The sequence below is a fragment of the Rhinoraja longicauda genome, chromosome 5 (assembly GCF_053455715.1).
Source record: "Rhinoraja longicauda isolate Sanriku21f chromosome 5, sRhiLon1.1, whole genome shotgun sequence".
In the NCBI taxonomy this organism is placed as follows: domain Eukaryota; kingdom Metazoa; phylum Chordata; class Chondrichthyes; order Rajiformes; family Arhynchobatidae; genus Rhinoraja; species Rhinoraja longicauda.
This window is the reverse complement of record NC_135957.1, coordinates 51,802,477-51,824,827: the sequence shown is the minus strand read 5'-3', so window position 1 is coordinate 51,824,827 and position 22,351 is coordinate 51,802,477. Positions and strand designations below refer to the sequence as shown.

The 22,351-nt window shown below is 39.1% G+C and overlaps 1 protein-coding gene across 1 annotated transcript in view; it reads left to right on the top strand.

The window, feature by feature from the left end:
- Positions 1-22,351, top strand: part of lama2 (laminin, alpha 2) — a 292,372-nt gene that overhangs the window by 254,617 nt on the left and 15,404 nt on the right. Inside the window, exons 47-56 of the mRNA XM_078399541.1 lie at positions 4,173-4,332; positions 7,081-7,205; positions 9,962-10,124; positions 10,224-10,368; positions 10,456-10,594; positions 16,021-16,141; positions 16,276-16,452; positions 18,465-18,613; positions 19,110-19,286; positions 21,620-21,794. Coding sequence (XP_078255667.1) covers positions 4,173-4,332; positions 7,081-7,205; positions 9,962-10,124; positions 10,224-10,368; positions 10,456-10,594; positions 16,021-16,141; positions 16,276-16,452; positions 18,465-18,613; positions 19,110-19,286; positions 21,620-21,794 — 1,531 coding nt within the window. The remainder of the gene's footprint in view (positions 1-4,172; positions 4,333-7,080; positions 7,206-9,961; positions 10,125-10,223; positions 10,369-10,455; positions 10,595-16,020; positions 16,142-16,275; positions 16,453-18,464; positions 18,614-19,109; positions 19,287-21,619; positions 21,795-22,351) is intronic.

Sequence of the window (22,351 nt, the reverse complement as noted above, 5' to 3'; positions counted from 1 at the left end):
CATCAACCAAAATGTGTAAAATTGAAAATTGCATTTGTAGTACCGTTAACACTTCTAACGTCCATAGTATGTTCATAGAAAGCTGAGCGTTCATTTTAGTTCATTACCTGCCCCATAAATCTACTTCCAATCATAAGGAAAGTGGCGTTAATTGCTGGGGATAATATGATCAAGAGGCACTTCTTCACCACTAGCCTGCTCACAGTTGCCACATTTTGGGTCTCAACCAGATTATTACAGTATCTCTCCAAGTGCTTTTTTATATGCTGCTCTAGTACCTGCCTCAACTACCTCCTCCGGCAGCTTGTTCCATATACCCACCACCTTGTCTGTGGAAAAAATGCTCAGATTCCAATAATAACGCCCCTCTTGCCTCATTCCTCAGATATTCCTCAGCATCCGGACAATATTCTAGCATTGGCTGATAATCAGCAAGTAACACAATGCCATGCGAATACAAATAATGGCCATATCCAAGAAGGCAGTATAACCACAATCAATGCATTACCATTGATGGGGAACATGAATCAAACCACGGAACAAAAGCTCAATTGTAGGGTTGCACGAATATTATGACTGCAAACGCATGTCAGAGGCTGGGTATTCTGTCACAACAAAGTATTTCCACCATCAGTCACAAATCCGGAATGTGATGGAATATTCTCCACTTGGCTCGATGAGTGCAGCTGCATAAATATTCAAGAAGCTTATCATCATCCTGGACAAAGTAACCTATTTGATTACCACCCAATCCATTGCATTAAATATTCACTCACCCCATCATTAACGCACATGGCTGTTGTAACCAATATATATAAAACATCAAGGCATATCTAAAACTGTGGCTTCTACCAACTGGGACGACAGCAAAAGGAACATATACACTGATGAGCCAAAACATTATGACCTGATGAGCCAAATCAGTATGACCACCTGCCTAATATGACGTTGGTCCTCCATGTGCAACCCCAAATGCAGCAGGGTGCGACACACTGTGTATTGTGACACATTCCTCCCGTGACCACCATTAAAATTCTCTGTCACTTGTGCCACAGTAGACCTTCTGTCGGTTCGGACCAGACGGATAACCTTCAATGTCCTTGTGCATCGATGAGCTTTGGGAGCCCAACACCCTGTCGCCGGTTTGTGGTTTGTCCCTCCTTGGACCACTGTCGGTAGGTACCACTGCTGACTGGCCGGGAGCACCTGACAAGCCTTGCCGTTTCAGAGATGCTCTGACCCAGTTGTCTGGCCATAACAATTTGGCCCTTGTCAAAGTCGCTCAGGTCTTTACTCCTGCCCATTTCTCCTGCATCCAACACATCAACTTCAAGAACTCACTGTTCACTTGCTGCCTAATATATCCCACCCCTTGACAGGTGCCATTGTAACAAGATAATCAATGTTATTCATCTCACCTGTCAGTGGTCATAATGTTTTGGCTCATCAGTGTATAGACACAATATAGGAACACTACCACCTGCAAATTTTTTCCTGCCTGTGTTCTGCCCTAACTTAGAAAGTATACTACCTTTACTCAAGAAAATCATAAAATGCTGGTTGAATTCAATGGGTCATGCAGCATTAGAGTCATACAGCATGGTAACAGGCCCTTCGGCATAACTTGCCTATGCCAACCAAGGTGTCCCATCTACACCAGTCCTACCTGCCCATGTTTGGCCCAAATAACTCTAAACCTTTCCTATCCATGTATGTCCAAATGCCTTTTAAATGTTGTTATAGTTTTTGTCTCAACTACCTCTTCCAGCAGCTAATTCCATATACCCACTACCCACTGTGTGAAAATGTTGCCCCTCAGATTCCAATGAAATCTTTCCCCTCTCACCTTAAACCTATGTTGTATGGTTCTTGATTCCTCTACTCTGGATAAAAGACAGTGCATCTACCATGTCTATTCCCTTCAGGATCTTCTACACCTCTATAAGATCACCTCTCATTCTACTACGCTCTAAGAAATACTGTCCTAGCCTGCCCAACCTCTACCCATAGATCAGGCCCTCAAGTCCTAGCAACAGCCTCGTAAATCTTCTCTGCACTCTTTCCAGTTTAACAACATCCTTCATATAACAGGGTGACAATAACTGAACACAATATTCCAACTGTGGCCTGACCAGCCTTTTGTACAGCTGTAACATAACATCCCAACTTCTAAACTCAAAACCCAGTTTGATGAAGGCCAATGTGCCAAAAGCCTTCTTGACCATCTTATCTACCTTTGACACCACTTTCAAGAAAATATGTACCTGCACTCCTAGATGCCTCTGCTCTCCAACACTTCCCGGAGCCATGCTATTTACTGTGAAGGTTCTGCCCTGGTTAGATTTCCCAAAATGCAACACTTCACATTAATCTGCATTAAACTCCATTAACCATTTTTCTGCCCAACTGACCAAGGTTTTGCAGTAACCTTTGATAACCATCTTCGCAATCTACAATACCACCCACTTTAGTGTCATCTGCAAACTTACTATCTAGAGAGAATGGATAGGCAATGTTTTGGATCAGGATCCCTTTTCAGACTCATTAATTAATTCAATAATTACCAATTACTATTACTTCCTTGTCACTGGGCAAGGAAGTAATTGTGGAGCTCCTTACCCAACAACTCCTTTACGGTACTTTCACATGTAGTATAGCAGTTCAAGAAAGTAGCTGCCCCCTCAAGGGTAGTTAAGGATGAAAAGTGAATGCTGGATTTTCTAGCAGTATCTACAATCTTTAGAAAATGAATAATGAATAGGAAACAAAATAACGATAAAAAATGATTGACAAGGTAAAAGATACCAGAATATTACCAAAACCGCGAGGTTAATCCCCTCAGGAAAGTCTGAGCAAACTCTGATTCTTTTCTCATGAAAAGAGAAACAAAGTGAAATCTTTAGAATTATGTAAGACTTAGACAGGCTGGAGAAAACATTTTCATTTGCAGGAGAAACGAGACTGGGGCTACAAATAAAAGGTTGACACAAAGGTTGATCCGATAGAGATTTCAGGAAAACCATTTGTTACTCTGAAGACGGTTTGGGTGAGTAATTCAGTACCATAAGAAGCATTTATGTTTATTAGATGGATTGTACACCGATCAGCCAAAACATTATGACCACTGACAGGTAAAGTGAATAGCATTGATTACCTTGTTACAATGGAACCTGTCAAGGGGTGGGGTATATTAGGCAGCAAGTGAACAGTCAGTTCTTGAAGTTGATGTGTTGGATGCAGGAGAAATGGGCAGGAATAAAGACCTGAGTGACTTTGCCAAGGGCCAAATTGTTATGGCCAGACGACTGGGTCAGAGCATCTCTGAAACGGCAAGGCTTGTGGGGTGCTCCCGGTCAGCAGTGGTGAGTACCAACCGACAGTGGTCCAAGGAGGGACAAACCACAAACCACAAACCGGCGACAGGGTGTTGGGGACCCAAGGCTCATCGATGCGCGAAGGCAGCGAAGGCTTTCCAATATGTTCAAACCGACAGGTCTACTGTGGCACGTCACAGAAATTTGTAATGGTGGTCATGGGAGGGATGTGTCATAACACACAGTGCATCGCACCCTGCTGCCTATGGGGCTGCACACGGAGGACTAACAGCATATCAGGCAGGTGGTCATAATGTTTTGGCTCATCAGGTCACAATGTTTTGGCTGATTGGTGTACAGTTATAAGGCAGAAAAGAATAGCAGGGTTTTTCAAGAGTGTGAAATGCAAAGTTGGGGAGACTCCTGCAGAATGTTGAGCTAGATGTCTGTTTCTTTTATGCATCTACATAATTGAACTCCATATTCTTATACAGACAAAACATAGGAAGTTTAGATTAATGATTTTAAAAAGGGCCTGTTAGACTCCTCTTGTTCAGAAACAGTGTATTGGAGGAACTGAAGAAATAGAGAAATGCCATGTAATGGAGTATGAAAAGAAAAATATTCATTTCTCATGAGGTTCACTGACTTTATGCTTAACTTCCCATTTTTGTTGTCTCCATCTTTATAATCTCACCTCAGTCTTGATGACGTTGTATGGAACAGTTTCTACTGAAACTTCCTTGCACTAATGAATTACATTTGAGCAAAATTTAATGTAATTGGTTAACATTTGATTTTACTTCCTACTTAATGTTTAAACATGGGCAGTAATTGACTGTTTCTTACAAAAAAAAGGTTTAGAAGAAATGGTACCATTTCTGTACACGCTCTGGATGGCCCAAGAGCAAGCATCATGCCAACTATGTACAGCGCAGTGTCACCTGAAGGCTACACAATACTTGACGTGGATTCAAATGCTTATCTCTTTGTCGGTGGTTTGACTGGTGATGTAAAGGTACAGCGTTTTTTATCATGTGGTTCTTGCAAACGATGTGGATGATGATTTACCATATTAATTTATCAATGATTAATTTGAAGATTTTAACTACCCTCTATGTGGTGGTCAATTTATTTTCAAAATCTGCATGCTTTAAAACTAATCCGATAACTTAACGAGACAGAATTAACTCTATATAGAACTATGGGGTGGCACAGTGGTGCAGCAGTCAATTAGCTGCCTTACAATGCCAGAGACCCAGGTCGATCCTGACCAAGGGCGCTGTCCGTACGGAGTGTGTATGTTCTCCTGTTCTCCTGTGGGGTTTCTCTGAGTGCTCCAGTTTCCTCACACATTCTAAAGATATGCAGATTTGTGGGTTAATTCGCTTCTGTAAATTGCCCTTAGTGTGTAGGATAGCTTATGGGTGATCGATGATCGGCACAGACTCAGTGGGCCAAAGAGCCTTTTTCCTATCTCTAAAACTAAAAACATCATTACATTAGGACATTTCAAAGCACTTAAGAGTTGACTTTTTGAACTGTTGTTCGTGTTGCACTGTAAAAAAACAATTCCAACTATTTTCTCTCACTTGCTCTGATGTTCTCAGTTTGTACATAGCAAGGCTCTATAATGCCCCCTGGTTATAGGAATAACACTGACCAAGAGAGCAGGGGAACCTATTTGTTGTTCCTTAACTAAGCTCGCATGGAACTGAGAGGTAGACAGGTGCTCTAATGGCATTTACAAATTGGCATCATCTCTTGATGTGCATTAGTGTGTCATCTTGGATTTTGAGCTGGTCTCTGTAGCAGGCTCAAGTACACCATCTCTGGTGCAGAGATGAGAGTGTTCCTCAGTGCACCGTAACCGGCACTATGGTGCATGGTATTTTTAAATTATTTTTCTTACGGGGCCTTTTACAGCATTTCTTATTGGAACTCTGGTCTACAGTAGCACGGTGACATTGCTGTGTGGATTCATAAATATCAGTGATGAAATGTTGATTGGAGCAAATTTCCTATTGAAAAGAGAAAAAGAACAGATAGAAAACACTGGATAACTAAGATTACTCATTATAGCACAAAAGGGACCTATTAAACCCCTCAACTCTTGCCAGCTCTCAACAGAGCAATCTCATCAGTCTCATTACACTTTCCTTATTCCCCCATCACAGTAACTCAGCCAACTTTGGAAGGCGGTTTGATGAATTCAGGGCTGAAGATCTGCATTGTCATCAATTATGAGGCACAGAAGACGGAGCAAGCGAAAATAAATTAAATATTTAGTTCAGTCTGTTACAATTAAACTTACTTTCTAATACTCTCATATTTGCAACAATGATGCAGTTTCCATCAACACATAAAATATTCATAGTAGTGTCTGGGTTTTATTGCTTAACAAGGCTAAATGAATTGTTGGAAAAAATGTATGATGTCCACCAGATTCTCTGATATCTTTCACAGAGGAAAGTTTAAAAAAAAATGCTGTTGCAATGCGCACCATTTAAAACTGCCTGCTCAAATATTATTTCAGTCATTTTCAGTTGCTTTTCTGCTTCTCTATTGTACTTTAAGTGCTAAGGTACTTAAACACCACAGATCTTAAATTAATAATATCGTAGCAATTCCGCAATGAGCCAATTTAACCTTTTTTAGAGCCTATTTTTCTGACAGTTTCTGACAGTGCTGATCAGACATTATCTAATAGAAAAGTTGAATGGCCAATTTTCATTTATAACATTCATGTGAAATTTCAAAAAAGAAAAAGCATACGATTGAAAGAGGCATGTAATAAATCCAGTTAAACCTCAGGGATATGAATTAAAAAACCTTCGGGTTCTCAAGTACATTGTGAGGAAGTTGATTGTAACAGACTGGATTCATTTTTTGGAGACATGATCAGCACATAGAAACATAGAAAATAGGTGCAGGAGGAGGCCATTTGGCCCTTCGAGCCAGCACCGCCATTCATTGTGATCATGGCTGATCATCCACAATCAGTAACCCGTGCCTGCCTTCTCCCCATATCCCTTGATTCCGCTAGCCCCTAGAGCTCTATCTAACTCTCTTTTAAATTCATCCAGTGAATTAGCCTCTACTGCCTTCTGTGGCAGAGAATTCCTCAAATTCACAACTCTCTGGGTGAAAACGTTTTTTCTCATCTCAGTTTTAAATGGCCTCCCCTTTATTCTTAGACTGTGGCCCTTGATTCTGGACTCCCCCAACATTGGAACATTTTTACTGCATCTAGCTTGTCCAGTCCTTTTATAATTTTATACGTTTCTATAAGATCCCCTCTCATCCTTCTAAATTCCAGTGACTACAAGCCCAGTCTTTCCAATCTTTCCTCGTATGACAGTCCCGCCATCTCGGGGATTAACCTCGTGAACCTATGCTGCACTGCCTCAATAGCAAGGATGTCCTTCCTCAAATTAGGAGTCCAAAACTGCACACAATGCTCCAGATGTGGTCTCACCAGGGCCCTGTACAACCTCCTAACATCCTCTTTGCAGTTCACACTGCCACCCAGCTTTGTGTCATCTGCAAATTTGCTAGTGTTACTTTTAAATTCCATCATCCAAATCATTAATACATATTGTAAATAGTTGCGGCCCCAGCACCGAGCCTTGCGGCACTCCACTCGCTACTGCCTTGAGAAATGCAGTGGCTTTGCAGACATTTAATGACTGTTACCCTTTAAGTTTCCTGGTTCAGCATTATAGAAAGTAATGTAATTTTATCTTCTCTCTTTAATTCAATCAAGAAATCAGATGTAGTCAAAACAACTACATTCACTGGTTGTATGGGAGAAACTTCGTTGGATCGTAAACCTATTGGATTGTGGAATTACAGGGACAGGCAGGGAGAATGCAAAGGCTGTGTTGTGAGGTATGTGCTTCTATCTTATTGAACTCTAGATTCCAGATTCAACACTATCACTTAAATTTGGTTGCTTTGAAAGCAGGAGGATAGAAATGGTAAAAGAAAATTACCCACCGAGAAAACACGTAAGAGATTCAGAAAATCATTTTTGAGTTTGAGTTTAGTTATTGTCACGTCTACCGAGGTACAGTAAAAAGGTTTTGTTGCTAATTGTGTGAACCAGTCAGTGGAAAGACAATGCATGATTATAGTTGAGCCATCCAAATACATGATAAAGGGAATAACATGAATAACGTTCAGTGCTAGATAAAGTCCAGTAATATCCCATCAAAGATAGTCTGAAGATCTCCAATGAGGTAGATAGTAGCTCAGGACTGCTCTCTAGTTGTTGGTAAGATGGTTCAGTTGCTTGATAACAGCTGGGAAGAAACTGTTCCTAAATATGGAGGTGGGCATTTTCACATTTCTATAGCTCTTGCCTGATGGGAAAGGGAGTGGCTGGGGTGCGACTCATTCTTGATTATGCTAGTGGCCTTGTCAAGGCAGCGTGAGGTGTAAATGGAGTCAATGGAATGGTGGTTGGGTTTTTTGACGGTCTGGTCTGCGTCCATAATTCTCAGCAATTTCTTGCAGCCTTGAATGGAGCTATTCCCAAACCACCCCGATTAAAAATGATTTATTTGACGCAATTTGGTGAGGGTTGTTGGGAACATGCCGAACTTCCATTTTTTCCCTTTTTTTTCCACCAATTAATTCATTTCAGGTGCCAGACTTCTTCATGAGAGCAGACTTCTTAATAGAGCAATAGTACTCTTAAAAAAACCAACTGATTCCACTCTTGCAACAAAGGAGCTGAATTTGACTAGAGAAGAACCACATTATAGCTCAATTTTCTAGTTCTGCACCAAAGAAGAGATTTACCCATGAGATATGCATTAGTTCTGTGAAGCAGCTTCACAATTATTATCATTCCTCTGCTCTTTCACTAAAGTCCTGCTTTTTATGCCCATTCCTTTTAATGAAGTTAATATTGAAAATACTTTTGCCACCTTTTCCAGGAGTGTGCATAAGCCCACAATTCAGAGTATGTAAACATTTCTACTCATCTCCCTTCTATTTTTTCTATATGTTTTTAATGTGTGATTACCTGTGACCTCGCATAGGTATGTAAATATTACAAAGATAGATGAGAATTAAAAATTAAATGTGTGGGGATTAATAATTTTATTACGCTGCCATATGATTTCATAAAAGTGGATGGAAAATGGAATGTGTGGTATTTGAGGAGAATTAAAGAAAATATATTTATTAAATAGAAGGGTAGGTGTCAAAAATCTAGTGTTCCATGGATACCCCACGTAACATATTTGACGATAATGTTAAAAAGAATGCATGTCAGGACAGGTTTAGGGAGGGCAAGGGTGCAGAGGTGAAATTAAAAGGTAAAGTGGAAAAGAGTGCATGTTACCAAGTAAAATCAAATAAAATACAAAAGTGCTTTATAAATACATGAAGAGTATAACTAAGAAATGGCAAAAGCTGTTGGATAGCAAAAGGATGACTGGTGTGTGACAGCAGAAAATGAGGTTTGAACTCAATAATTATTTCACATGTCTTCACAAAAAACAAGTAAGTAATGATATTTGCCTAGAAATGTATTGAAGAAAAATGTAGAGGAATAGATATGCTAAACAATGAGTAAAATTATAACTGAATTTGCAATAAACTAGATAAATGGAAACATTTGAGAGGTTATATCAATCAATATGGTAGTGTCTGTCGAATAATTGAATATCTTGAAGCCTAGAATGTGAATGAAAATAGCGTATCCGTGACTCTATTGGGAAGGTGCTCATTATGGTCCTATATATGAAAGTAATGAAAAAGGGAATGGAATTAAAGGAAAGTGTGAAGTGCATGTCTTGACTGGAAGAGTACCTGACAAAGCAAAAAAAGATTGAGAACAAACATGAGGATTTTGAATTTGAATTATTGCGAGACTGATCCAATATAATTCAGAAGAGAGTAGATGTGGACTTAATTTGTAAAGTTCTGGATGAGCTGAACCTTATGGACGGTACAGAACAAGGCACTGGCCAGGAGAGTATTTAAATGTTTGAGTCAGGAAGTGATTTATACATCACTTGGGTGTTCAGTGGTACATGGGTGAGACAATTGCAGATTATCTAAATTATCTAAAATTATCTAATTAAAAATAAACATTCTTTCTGATGTGGAGAATAAGGGGTCAGAAATGTAATTTGGACCTGATTTAACAATCAATGAAGACAGAATACGTGGTAAGGATACAGTGTTTGCTGCAGGGGAAGACATTCTAAAATCTAGTGGAGGCAATTGTTGTGTTTCTGGGTTAAATAGTATATGAGCATGGTGGTGCAGAGGTAAATTGTCTGTCATGTGATTGATAAGCATTTTATCATCGAGGAAGATGAGAAAGCTGGAAAGACATCTTGGTTGATTCAAGAGATAAAGAGTAATGCTGCTTGAAATGCAATAGCAATAATTGGAAAATAAAGAGTTGAAAATAATGCAGACGGTCTCTCTGAATTTGAAAAAGACATAACATCATCAAGAGAAAAGGAACATCTGACCTCAAATGGAGGACTTAATTGCAGTGTTCACTTCACCAATAGTAAAGCTTTTTGCAGATCTTTCAGTAACTCCCTGACCAATTTATTCCTGTTGACATTAGCAGTTCCAAATAAATAATAACATTCTCTATGTCTCCCCCTTTTTTTAAGCCCACAATCCACTGAAACTGAAGAAACAGTGCAGTTTGATGGTGAAGGTTACGCAGGTGTTAGTCGACCAACTCGCTGGAATCCGAATGTGTCAGCAATTGCTTTCAAATTTAGGACATTTTCTTCAGATGCACTTCTTATGTATCTTGCCACAGAGGACTTGGTAAATGTCAAGTCAATACATTCTAAACAATCTACTCACATTTTACATGACCGAGCAGAATTCCAATAATTAACTTTAAATGTTTCTTCATTTTCATAGAAAGATTTCATGAGCATTGAAATGAGTGATGGGCGAATAAAGGTCAGCTATGACCTAGGCTCAGGTACAGTTAATGTCATCAGTAAAGCCCGTCACAATGATGGAAAATGGAAGTCATTCACATTATCAAGAATTCTGAAACAAGGTATTCTTTTTTTTATAGCAATGTTTTCAATTTGTTTTGCATTTTAATTGGATTTTATAATTAATCAAATATTTCCCATTTTGGCAGCAAATATTTCCATACATGATGCAGTAAGCAACACAGAAGAAAGTCTGCACATGAGTTCTCCAGGAACCAACTACGGTCTCAATCTGAAAAATAACGGGAAGATATATTTTGGTGGCTTGCCTCTTTTACAAAATTTAAGGTACAACTTTCTGTCATAGTACAATTTTAGTGAGGGAGTTTTCAGCTCCTTGCCAATTGAAGCTAAAACATTTACATTTGTGTCTGCTTAGTTATATCTGTCCAGGACAGCTTACAATATACGTAGTACTAAAATGGAATGGAGTCCAATAAGGCTGTAACAAAATAAAATCAATCATAAGGTGTTGTAAAATCTGGCAGGTAGTTTCGGGCTAGGATGTCAGGTACTTTGTGTCAGGAAAGTAATCATGAAATGTACAAAAATAGGATTAATTAGGTCATCTTCTTTCTTTCTCCTTGAAATTCTGCTGCCACAATTTCAAGGGCAATCATCTCTGATGGTCTTAGGAGTGGACCTGGCCAATGTTGGTAACAGAGATGAACAGAGGAAAATCTTCCAGACTTATTGTCCATTTCCCACAGAATATTTATTGAATGAAGGTAGAAAACTGGGCAGATACATAAAGATAAATCCAGCCCTGTGTACTTCGAGGAGACAACGGAAGCCAGCCAGGGGTCCATGGGGTAGTCAAATCTTGAGGCAACAATGGCATAATTGAGTGTTTCAACAGCAGTTAAGCTGATGTGTAAATTGAGTGATATTAGGGAGATAGAAATAGTATTGGCTTGTATTTGGCATCAGTTATGACACCAAAATCATCGTTATCATTTGGATTTGTTTCTGAGAGCTGCGGAGAGATAGGTGGAATCAGTGACCAGGAATGAAATGTGTAGTACATCAAATAAGTTTGCTTCCCTTTATTTAATTGGAGAAAATATCTGATCATCCAGTGCTAGATGGTAGTTAAATTAGAGATAATGTACATGGCAAGAGAGGTGTTGGTGATATGAAACTGGGCTAAGAATAATGATAATAATAATTGAGAAATGAAAAATAATTCTGATTACTTCTGCATCCAAAACAAAATTTATGAACATCGTTGCTTCCAAAAATAATCTGAAATATATGAGTTCTCTGTCAGTTTATTGTGATTTTCAGCTACAAATATAGTGTATTAACATCGTCATTTTATTTTCCCTTTGTGTGTTTTATTTAGCATGAAGGCCAGGTAAAAGTATTTCAATGCATGATATTTTTTTAAAGTACACAATGTAAATATTGACATCTACGTCACTTTGCGGTTTACTTATCTGTACATCTATGCAATGTGAGAAACTGTGCCATAGCTGCAAGCTTTATTGCTGCTTGCCATCCAAGCTGCTTCCTGCTGTATTGCTCTGGCATAGTATGTACAGCAAATGTTGCAATGCGCAGAATGCTTGTGCAAAACCATGATGATGGTGTATTTAAATGGCACACTGCTGCTCAGCCAGAAGTTTGGTCTGTTCCTTGAATAGAGACAATAGACAATAGGTGCAGGAGGAGGCCATTCGGCCCTTCAAGCCAGCACCGCCATTCAATGTGACCATGGCTGATCATTCTCAATCAGTACCCCGTTCCTGCCTTCTCCCCATACCCCCTGACTCCCCTATCCTTAAGAGCTCTATCTAGCTCTCTCTTGAATGCATTGCCAATATCACAGTCTGATAAGATGTTACTTTCTACGTATTGTGAATGTTTTCGAAATACATGTATGGCTCCTACCTTTACCTTATAAACTATGCTAGAAATGGAGTGAAAATACAATGGAAGTGAGAATTGCAGCATGCAGACCTGCGTTGGTTGTGAATAGAAATTAGAGAAGAGGGGACCAAAACATTGTCTGTAATTTCCCTCCACGGATGCTGCTTGACCAATGTGAATTGGCTAGATTACTAATATCATCTGGATTACATGAACTGTATATTTATCGGTATGAAAGATTTTCTGAATCTGAGATATGACAAAGGATCCATTAGTGCCTTTCGGAGTGGTAATTCTCCATGCACTAGATACAGTGACTTGTAACATCTGTCAATGACTGACATTAGTAAAATGCATAAGGGAGGCTTGGCACACCTTTCATGAGATAATAGACATATAGAGTATTGGAGAAACACAGCGCAGATACAGGGACTTCAGCAACTGAGTGTACACTGCCTTCAATAACTTATTTACACTGATCCCACATTCACCCCATAATTAATTCTTCTCGCATTCTCATCAACTTCCCTCAGATTAGGTCTGGACCCTGCAGCAATTGGCAGTTAAGTAATGTTCCTTTGAAGACGGCACCATAGTCAAAGACCTCCTTTAAAGTTCCTTTCTTTGAGTGATGCACCCCTTGGTGAGGGATGTACCAGAGTTCTCCATCACTTTGATTTAGCTGGTCCACTTTCAGCATAACTATTGTCAATCATTTCTGTGAGGAATGATGTATATTCCATCATAAAACTTCTCATTCTTGCTGAACTTGCATTTCAAGCTCTGGATGTGTTGCTCTGCAATGCAACGGTTATTTGGCATGCTGGTGTTTTCTTGCTTGAAAGGTAAGTCTAGACAATAGTATCCATCTGTCATCCTTGCTGAACGATTCATGGTACCCAGGAAAACTTTGGTCCTTGGTCCTGAAATGTTCAGCCATCTCGTCAAGCTTTCTGTGCAGAAGGTACATGAACTTCCATGATCCAAAAATGCGTATGTTTGCAACACTGTACTCCCCTTGTGGTTCTTTACTTGTACTAGTACAATCGAGAAGATGCAAGTTTCATCACCGGCCCCAATATGCCCACACATTTGAGATGGGAGAACAGCATCACTCGCAATTGGCTTTTCATTCTGTTCTGTATGCTGGTTTCTTTTCTTTGTCCTTTTGTTCAATGTGAAGTATTTCAGGATGATTTTCTTTGCACACATCACAAGCCAAACGACTCTTGCAGCCTTTGCTCGTGTGACCTATTTTCAAACATCCAAAGCAGATTCCCTTCTCCTTTAAGAAATCTATCCTTTCTTTATGCTCTTTCCTCTTGATCTACCAACACCGCCCCATGTGTGGCCACTTTTGTTACAGAACAAACAGGAACCTTGTTGCTTGGCGGTAGGTATGTTGGCTTTCATTCCCTTCGTTGTCAAATTTTCTCGCACCTGTGCTTCTACAGTTTTGCAGTTGCAGCAAAGTTGCTTCCTCTTCGTTTCCTCATCTTTTCAAGGAACAATTCCCAGCCTTTCAATTGTTCACCTAGTCTCTTCTGGTCTTCTTCTTCTTCCTCAATCTCACGCTGGCTTTTCAGGGTGGCAACCGGCCCCTAATTGTTCTATGTATATAACAAAACAATTACCAATAAACATTACAAGGAGCCATAAAAACTTTACACATAATCAAAATAAAGCACGCACGATATGTTGGCATCTAATCTACTTTAGTGATTCTTCAATCTTTAAGGCCATCAGTCTTTGCTGTACTCAGGTATCAGCTTCTCGGAGCAGACATATCTTCGTTATCGTTTTTTCCAAGATGTTGGCTTGTATTCACTGGAGTTTAGAAGGATGAGAGGGGACCTTATAGAAACATATAAATTTTTAAAAGGACTGGACAAGCTTGATGTTCGCAATGTTGGACGAGTCCAGAACCAGGGGCCACAGTCTTAGAATAATGGGGATGCCGTTTAAAACTGACGTGAGAAGAAATTTTTTCAGCCAGATAGTTGTGAATTTGTGGAATTCTCTGCCACAGAGGGCAGTGGAAGCCAAATCACTGGATGGATTTAAGAGAGAGATCTAGGGGCTAGTGGAATCAAGAGATATGGGGAGAAGGCAGGCACGGGTTATTGATTGTGGACGATCAGCCATGATCACCATGAATCGAGGTGCTGGCTCGAAGGACCGAATGGCCTCCTCCTGCTCCTATTTTTTTTGTTTCTATGTTGCTCTTAGTCTGAAGTCGAACTGTGCGCACAAGATATTGTGCATCTGGTATGGTCTCCAATATTCTGCCCATTAGCCAGGAGCTTCATGGAGCAGTGGAATCAGCCACTAGAACAATGTCACCTGTAGCAAAGCTTCTTTTCACCTTTGACCATTGTTGGCGTTCTTGGATCAGAGGCAAATATTCTCATATCCACCGTTTCCAAACGAGATCTGCCATATATTGGGAACGATTGATCCACATGGTTCGAAATGTGCTGCGCTCTGTTCTAAGCCAACAAGTTCTGGACGATGAAGGATTACAAACTTTAATTTGTGAAGTTGAAGGAATTTTAAATGATTGACCGATCCATTACCAGGAATTCTGATGCTCCAATGGACATGGAAGCACTCACCCCAAACTATCTTCTTCAGTTGAAAGCCAAACCAATACTATCATCTGGGCACTTTGTAAAGGAAGATTTATACATCAGACGCAGATGGAGACAGGTACAATATATGGCAGATCTCTTTTGGAAACGGTGGATACCAGAATATTTGCCTCTGATCCAAGATTGGCAATGGTGGTCAAAGGTTAAAAGAAGCTTTGCTATGGGTGACATTGTTTTAGTGGCCAATTCCACTGCCCCACGAAGCTCCTGGCTAATGGGCAAAATATTGGAGACCATACCAGATGCATGACGTCTAGTGCACACAGTTCGACTTCAGACATAGAGCAACATCTTGGAAAGACCGATAATGAAGATATGTCTGCTCCTAGAAGCTGATACCTGAGTACTGCAAAGACTGGTGGCCTTAGAGATTGAAAAATCACTTAAGTAGATTAGATGCCAACATATAGTGCATACTTTTTTTTGATTAGGTGTAAAGTTTTTATGGCTCCTTTTAATGTTTATTAGTAATTGTTTTGTTATATACGTAGAACAATTAGGGGCCGGTGTGTAAGAGCCATTTGTGTTTGTGCTAGCTGTTTAGCATATTATATTATTTTGTATCTTGTTGTATTATGTTTGGACACTTGGGGGTTGTCGTGAGATGAATACATAAATGAGAATAATGGACTGGGAGGAGCCAGAACTAGCTACAATATCTGGAGATGCAGAGATGGGAGGGGCTGACACAGGGAGTATGGCAAGATATAATTCTTAACAGACCTGCGACAAGAGAAATGTTTGGAGAGATACAGATCTGTTTGTATTACTACTTCAGTAAACAACTAATTAAACTGAAAATACGTTTGAAGATCTCTCTGTTGGGGCTCTGCGTCAAGATTGATCACTCCTGCCCCTGTGAAGTAAGGCAATCGGAAAGGACTTTATTGGAAAAGGACTGAAGTTGCCATTACACAGTCCATCGAGTCTACTCCACCGTACTACCTGATTAATACAGGTGTCAGAGGTTATGGGGAGAAGGCAGGAGAATGGGGCTAGGAGGGAGGGATAGATCAGCCGTGATTGAATGGCGGAGTAGACGATGGGCCGAATAGCTTAATTCTACTCCTATCACTTATGGCTTTATGACCATTTTCCCTATTTAATTATTTTTATGATTTTAGGAATGTGTCTTGATGTTTATCAAAGACTGTGAAAACTGTAATGACAAAATGTTCTTTCTTATTACAGGCCAGAAGTCAGTTTGAAGAAATACGGTGGTTGTCTCAGAGATATAGAAATTTCACAGTCACCATACAATTTATTGAGTGGCATAGATTACCTGGGCTTGACCAAAGGCTGTACATTGGAGGTTTGTTATTAAAACCTGAATATATAATATTTTTGTGTAATCATTTTGTTTGGTGTCAAATATTGAGTTTGTATTCACTATATTCATGTGTCCCTGAAATGGGTGTGACGATCCCTTGTACTTTTTTTTGACAGAATGTATACACTGTTAGCTTCCATAAACCTGGATATGTCGAGCTTCAACCACATTCATTGAATGTGGGCACAGAAATATCTTTTTCTTTCAGTACCAAAAATGAGACTGGAATGATACTTTTTGGAAGTGGAAGGAATTCAGCTCCGCTTGGGCGAAAACGTCGCCAAACTGGACAGGTATTTCAAAAGTTCTCTTGTTTGTTGTATGTTTAATCATCCTTTTTATTGTTGGCATTAAAACATTCCTGAAAAATAAAATTGAGAGATCTTTACAATTTGAGCCAGTGAAGATACGGAACTTTGAAATGCAACAGCATAAAACCACAAGTCATTGGAGCAGAATTCGGCCATTCAGCCCTTTGAGTCTACTCCTCTATTCAAACATTACTGATCTATTTTTCCCTCTCAAACCCATTCTCCTGCTTTCTCCCCATAATCTTTGACACCCTTCCTTATCAAAAACCTATCAATTTCCACCTTTAAAAAATCCAATGTTTTGGTCTCCACAGCTATCGGTGGCAACGAATTCCACAGATTCATCTCCCACTATCCAAAGAAATTTGATTTACGATTGTCCAGTCCTCCGGAATGATTGAAGGCTTTAAGAATGAGGTTTTGGGGTACCTGGAAGCCCATGATAAAATCAGCCAAAGTCAACATGGTTTTGTTCAGAGGAGTTCTTGTCTGACAAATCTGTTAGTCTTTTTGTGGCGGTAACAGCAGGATAGACAAAGGAGACTCAGTTAATGTTGTTTACTTGGATTTTCAGCAGCCCTTTGATAAGGTACCACAGTGAGGCTGCTAAACAAGACTCTAAAATTTTGCCAACCACAGAAGTCAGACTAATTGGTCCATAATCTGTAGTTACTTCCTACACTATAATTTCCGTTCTTTTGCCTCACTTCCTCCTTAAACAGTAGAGTTACATTTACGATTTTTCAGTCCTCTGAAATGATTCCTAATTCGAGTGATTCTTGAAAGATCACTTCTAATGCTTCCACAGTCTCTACGTCTACCTTTCTCAGAACCCTGGGGTCTAGTCCATCTGATCCAGGTGACCTATCCACCTTTAGACCTTTCAGCTTCCCAAACACCTTCTCTTTAATAATAGTGACTGCATTCACTTCTACCCTCTGACTATCTTGAATTTCTGGCACATTGCTGGTGTCTTCCTCTGTGATGACTGAAGCACAAAACGTATTCAGTTCATCCGCCATTTCTCTGTTCCCCATTACTACGTCGCCAGTGTAATTTTCCAGCAATCCAATGTCCACTCTTGCATCTCTATTATTTTTTATATATCTGTAAAAAAAATTGGTATCCTTTAGTTTAGTTTAGAGATACTGTGCGAAACAGGCCCTTTGGCCCACCGAGTCCACACCAACCAGCAATCTCCACACATTAACACTATCCTACACACACTAGGGACAATTTTTGCATTTATACAATTATATCAAGCCAATAAACGTACATACCTGCATGTCTTTGGAGTGTGGGTGAAAACCAAAGATATCGGGGGGAAACCCATGCTGGTCATGAGGAGAACGTACAAACTCCGTGCAGACAGCACCCACAGACAGGATTGAACCCGGGCCTCTGGTGCTGTAAGGCAGTAGCTCTATCGCTGCACCATCATGCTGCCCCTCAATATATTGTCTAGCCAACCTTCATATTTCATCTTTTCTCCCCTTATTGGTTTTTTAAGTTGCCTTCGGTTGGGTTTTAAAAGCTTCCCAATCCTCCAATGTCCTACTAATCTTTGTCATATTATATGCCTTCTCTTGTGTTTATGCTATCTTTGACTTCCTTTGTCAGCCATGGTGGCCTCATTCTTCGCTTGGTATGGTTCTTCCTCTTTGGAATGAAAGGATCCTGCATCTTCAGAATTATTCTCAGAAACACCTGCCATTTCTGCTCCACCATCAAATCAACTTTAGCCAGCTCCCCCCCTCATACCTCTGTAGTTACCTTTGCCCAACAGTAATACTGAAACATCCGATTTCAATACATTTAAAATGTTTTGCCTTATTATTCCCTATATAGTTTTGAAATAATCTTGTTATATTATGTTTCTAATGGGAGATATATTCTTCAACTAGGTTTAGGTTGACATTTTCATGTTTGAGCAATAATGTTCATGCAGTCTGCACTGAAAGTCTTTACTCAAACTCTCTGCTTTATAAAAATAGGTCTACTATGCAGTTTTCCTAAACAGAGGGCGCTTGGAGGTGCATCTTGCCACTGGGACTCGAGAACCTCGACGTGTTACAGTCAAAACAGAATCTGAACTGTTCAGTGATGGAAAGGAACATAGTGTTCGACTGCATAGATTGAAGGGGTATGGCAGTCACTAAACTTTACTAACCTTGCTAATGATACTTCATGGGCTAGATGCATTGCTGATGAAACTCCAATGCGGTCACTGCTGAATGTAGCAATTTCTTAATCTTGACACCGTTGCCTGTTAGATACCCCACTGTTGTCCTGGCTGCCTGCTATGTTACACCAACGTGTCCCAGCAGACTGTTATATTACCACAATGTTGTCTCAGTCGACTGCTCAGTTCTCTTAACATTGTCCCAGCTGACAGCTATGTGCCCCTAGTTCCTACACTGTGGACACTTTGGCAGATTTGTGGAAAGATAATGATTATTATTTTATAAACCTGATGAACTTTTCCTCTCCATTAGCATTAATATAATTATGTTTTCAAAATATTTTTCAAAAGTAGTACAATGTTGGTATTCACTTAAATGTGAATTTGTTATGTTTATTGTTTGAAAGCCTAAGTCAAAGTGAGCATGGTACTAACACAATATTCCATTTGCTGTCAGATCCCTCACTGTACAGGTGAATGAAGAAAGAGCTCAAAAACTACGACTATCCAACGATCAACCTCTCAGCATTAAAAGACTATTTGTTGGAGGAGTTCCTACCTCATTCCTACCGAGCTCATTAAGAAATATCATCCATTTTGAAGGTTGCATATGGAACTTAGTAGTTAATTCAGTGTGAGTAAAATTTGATTGTCGTTATAAGTAACATTAAGATAAAATAAACTATAATATGGTGTTTCCTCATTTAGGCCTATGAGAAGTGCGTACTGCAGAATTATAACAATAATTTAAATTTGTATCTATATGGTGCTCTAAGACATCCCATAATACCACACAAGTTACTAAACAAACCATGAAGAAAAAAAAAGAATAAAATCATAGATTCTTTGACTTGGCACCGCATGTAGGAATCTACAGTACAGAAGTGAGGCATTCACCCACCCGATCCAGGTTACTTTTTGCAGAATAAAGCCATTTGTCTCATTGTTGCATTTTCTCTATAACCTGCCCATTAATTTCTCTCAAGAGCCCATCCAATTCCCTTTTTAAAAACTCTCCTCTTGATATTTCAAAATTTTCAGGGATAATAATTCCCTTCATAAAAAGATACTTTACTTATGAAGGTTTGAAGAGGAGTCCCAACCTGAAATGTTACCCATCCATTCCTCCACAGATAATGCCTGACCTGCTGAATTACTCCAGCACTTTGTGTTCCAGAATGCTGCCTGGACTAGAGGGGTATTAACTATAAGGGGAAGTTGGACATGTATTGTTTTCTCTGGAGTGTCAGAAACTGAGGGGAGACATGATAAAAATGAAATTATGAGAGACATATCTCAAAGGTGAGAGAAGGAAAAATTAAAGGAGATGTGTGGGGCAGGTTTTTTTACACAGAATGGTGGGTGCCTGGAATCCTTTGTTGGCGTTAGTGATGGAGGTAGATACAATAGGAGGATTTAATAGGCTTTTAGATGGGCACATAAATATGCAGGAATGGAGAATTATGGATCGCATGTAGGCAGAGGAAATTAGTTTAACTGTGTTAAGGACTGATATTGTGTGCTACAGAATCTGTTCCCATGCTATGCTGTTCTATGTTCTTTGTTCTTGAGTGTTTTGGATCAGTGCCAGTTCGCAGAGAATAGAATGGGTGAAGTCAGTTAAGAGTGGATTATAAATGGGGGATAATAAAGGCATGGCCCAACAAATTTTCTCAACTGTCCAAGAAATGGAAGAAAAATCTCATGCCCTTGTTAGGAAATATCCTATTGATGTATTACATGATTTCAAAATCCCAACTTGATCAATCATCTCTCATTTATTATGCAGAATGGCAAGAAAATCTCTGAATGCTTGCTAATATAATCTATTTTTAAATGATTACTTTCAAATTGAATTATTTTAGTGTATTGAATGGCTGTCATATAAACCTGTGATCTTAAAGCCTGGTGTGATCTTACTATAGCCACTGAGGGATGCAAATTCAGTTAATTAAATAAACTATTAAAGACTAGAACATGAAATGACCATATTATCATAACTGCTTCGGTGAAGTGTCTTGGGAAGGAAATCCACTCGTCCTGCTTATAAATATTTTAGAGTCAGAGCAATATAGTTTGATTCTTAACTACTCTTTAAACAGGTTCAGTATGCCATTTGACTTGAAAAGAATTAAAGGATGTGCATTGTGAATGAAGAAATTTGTTAAATTAACAGGAATTAAGTTTCCTTCATTGTTTGACTTCACCATAGAAGATAATGCACTGAAATACATGTTAATAATACAAGACCGTGATTTCAGCAGATTTATTGGATTAATACTAAATCTATTTAAAATACTTTGGAGCTGAGCTTTCGTTGTTTTTCTGAATATCTCCCATAAATCTCATTGACCAACCGCAGAAATGCCATCACTGTTGTAATGATGTATTTTCATACAGTTTCACTCTCTTTCTCATCCAGTCTAACCCATTCAGACTGGTTATTTAGTCAATCCCCAAAAATGCAAACCGTTTTGCAGTGGTTGAAAACTATATCTAAATGAAAGTATTTAATCAAACTAGCTGAGATATTAACTGGCTTAATGACAGCATCAGAAATATTTTAATACTTCTAAAGCTATGAACCAAATGTCCTAGTAACTGGAACCCAAAATTCTCAGATGATCAGGCAATGAAATTTGTTCATAAAACTGGATATGAAATTTTGTACATCATTTATATCGTTATTCTTAATAATGTATATTTAAAAATAAGTGTAGAAATTGTATGATAGAAATCTCTCTTTTTTCTTGATACATTTGTTGCTCTTATTTAGGATTATTTCACAAAAGCATTCTTGAGAATAACAATTGCACTTATCTTGATGATACCAATTATAGCAGATTTGTGATAATTTATCTGATCAGAAAACCTTTATGAATAGCTGTTATTTTCGTATTATCTCTGTACTTGAGGGTATACATTAAGCATATACCTGTTCTTCCACTCATTTGCTTTGTCCCTTAGACCTCTGGATTTCGCTCAACCGGTGTCTTTTGAGCATGCAGACATTGGCAGGTGCCCAATTCTAAAACCTTCAAAACTACATCCCAAAGAAGATGAGACCGAAACATCAACCAAAATCCCAGCTGAAATCTCTCCAAAACCTATCCCAGAAACGAGAATTCCTACAGCTGCTCCTGTGAGTTTCTTTTCATCAAATAGGTATAGCTTGTGTGGTGTTAGAAAAATGATACATACTTGCAAATCGAAGGAAGTTCACTTATTGTTTTAATAATAGTTTGTGGGATGTGGGCATCATTGGGAAGACCATTGCTTACCCTCATTGAAATTGAAGGGGAGTCACTGACTTGAACCATTGCAGCTTGTGAAACACTCCCAGTGTGCTGCTTAGTTAGCTATGTAGCACAAGGAATTTGCTCCATAGACAATGAAGAAACACCAACGAATGGTGTAGGACTTGCAAGGCCACTGGCAAGTAATAGTTTTCCTATGATTGATGCACTATCTTTCACAGATGATCTATTAATTCAATGCATCCTTTACAACAGATTCAGTTACAACTCAAATGGACGTATGAACAAAAAGATCTGAAAATCAAATGCAATTGCTCTCATATTTCTCATAACACAAGACGGATGCCAGAAGGCCTATCAAGTCTATGCCAACTCCCAGAACAATCTCTTTCCTCACTTATTGCAATGTAATCCATTATCTCTCAGATGCCCATCAAGTCCA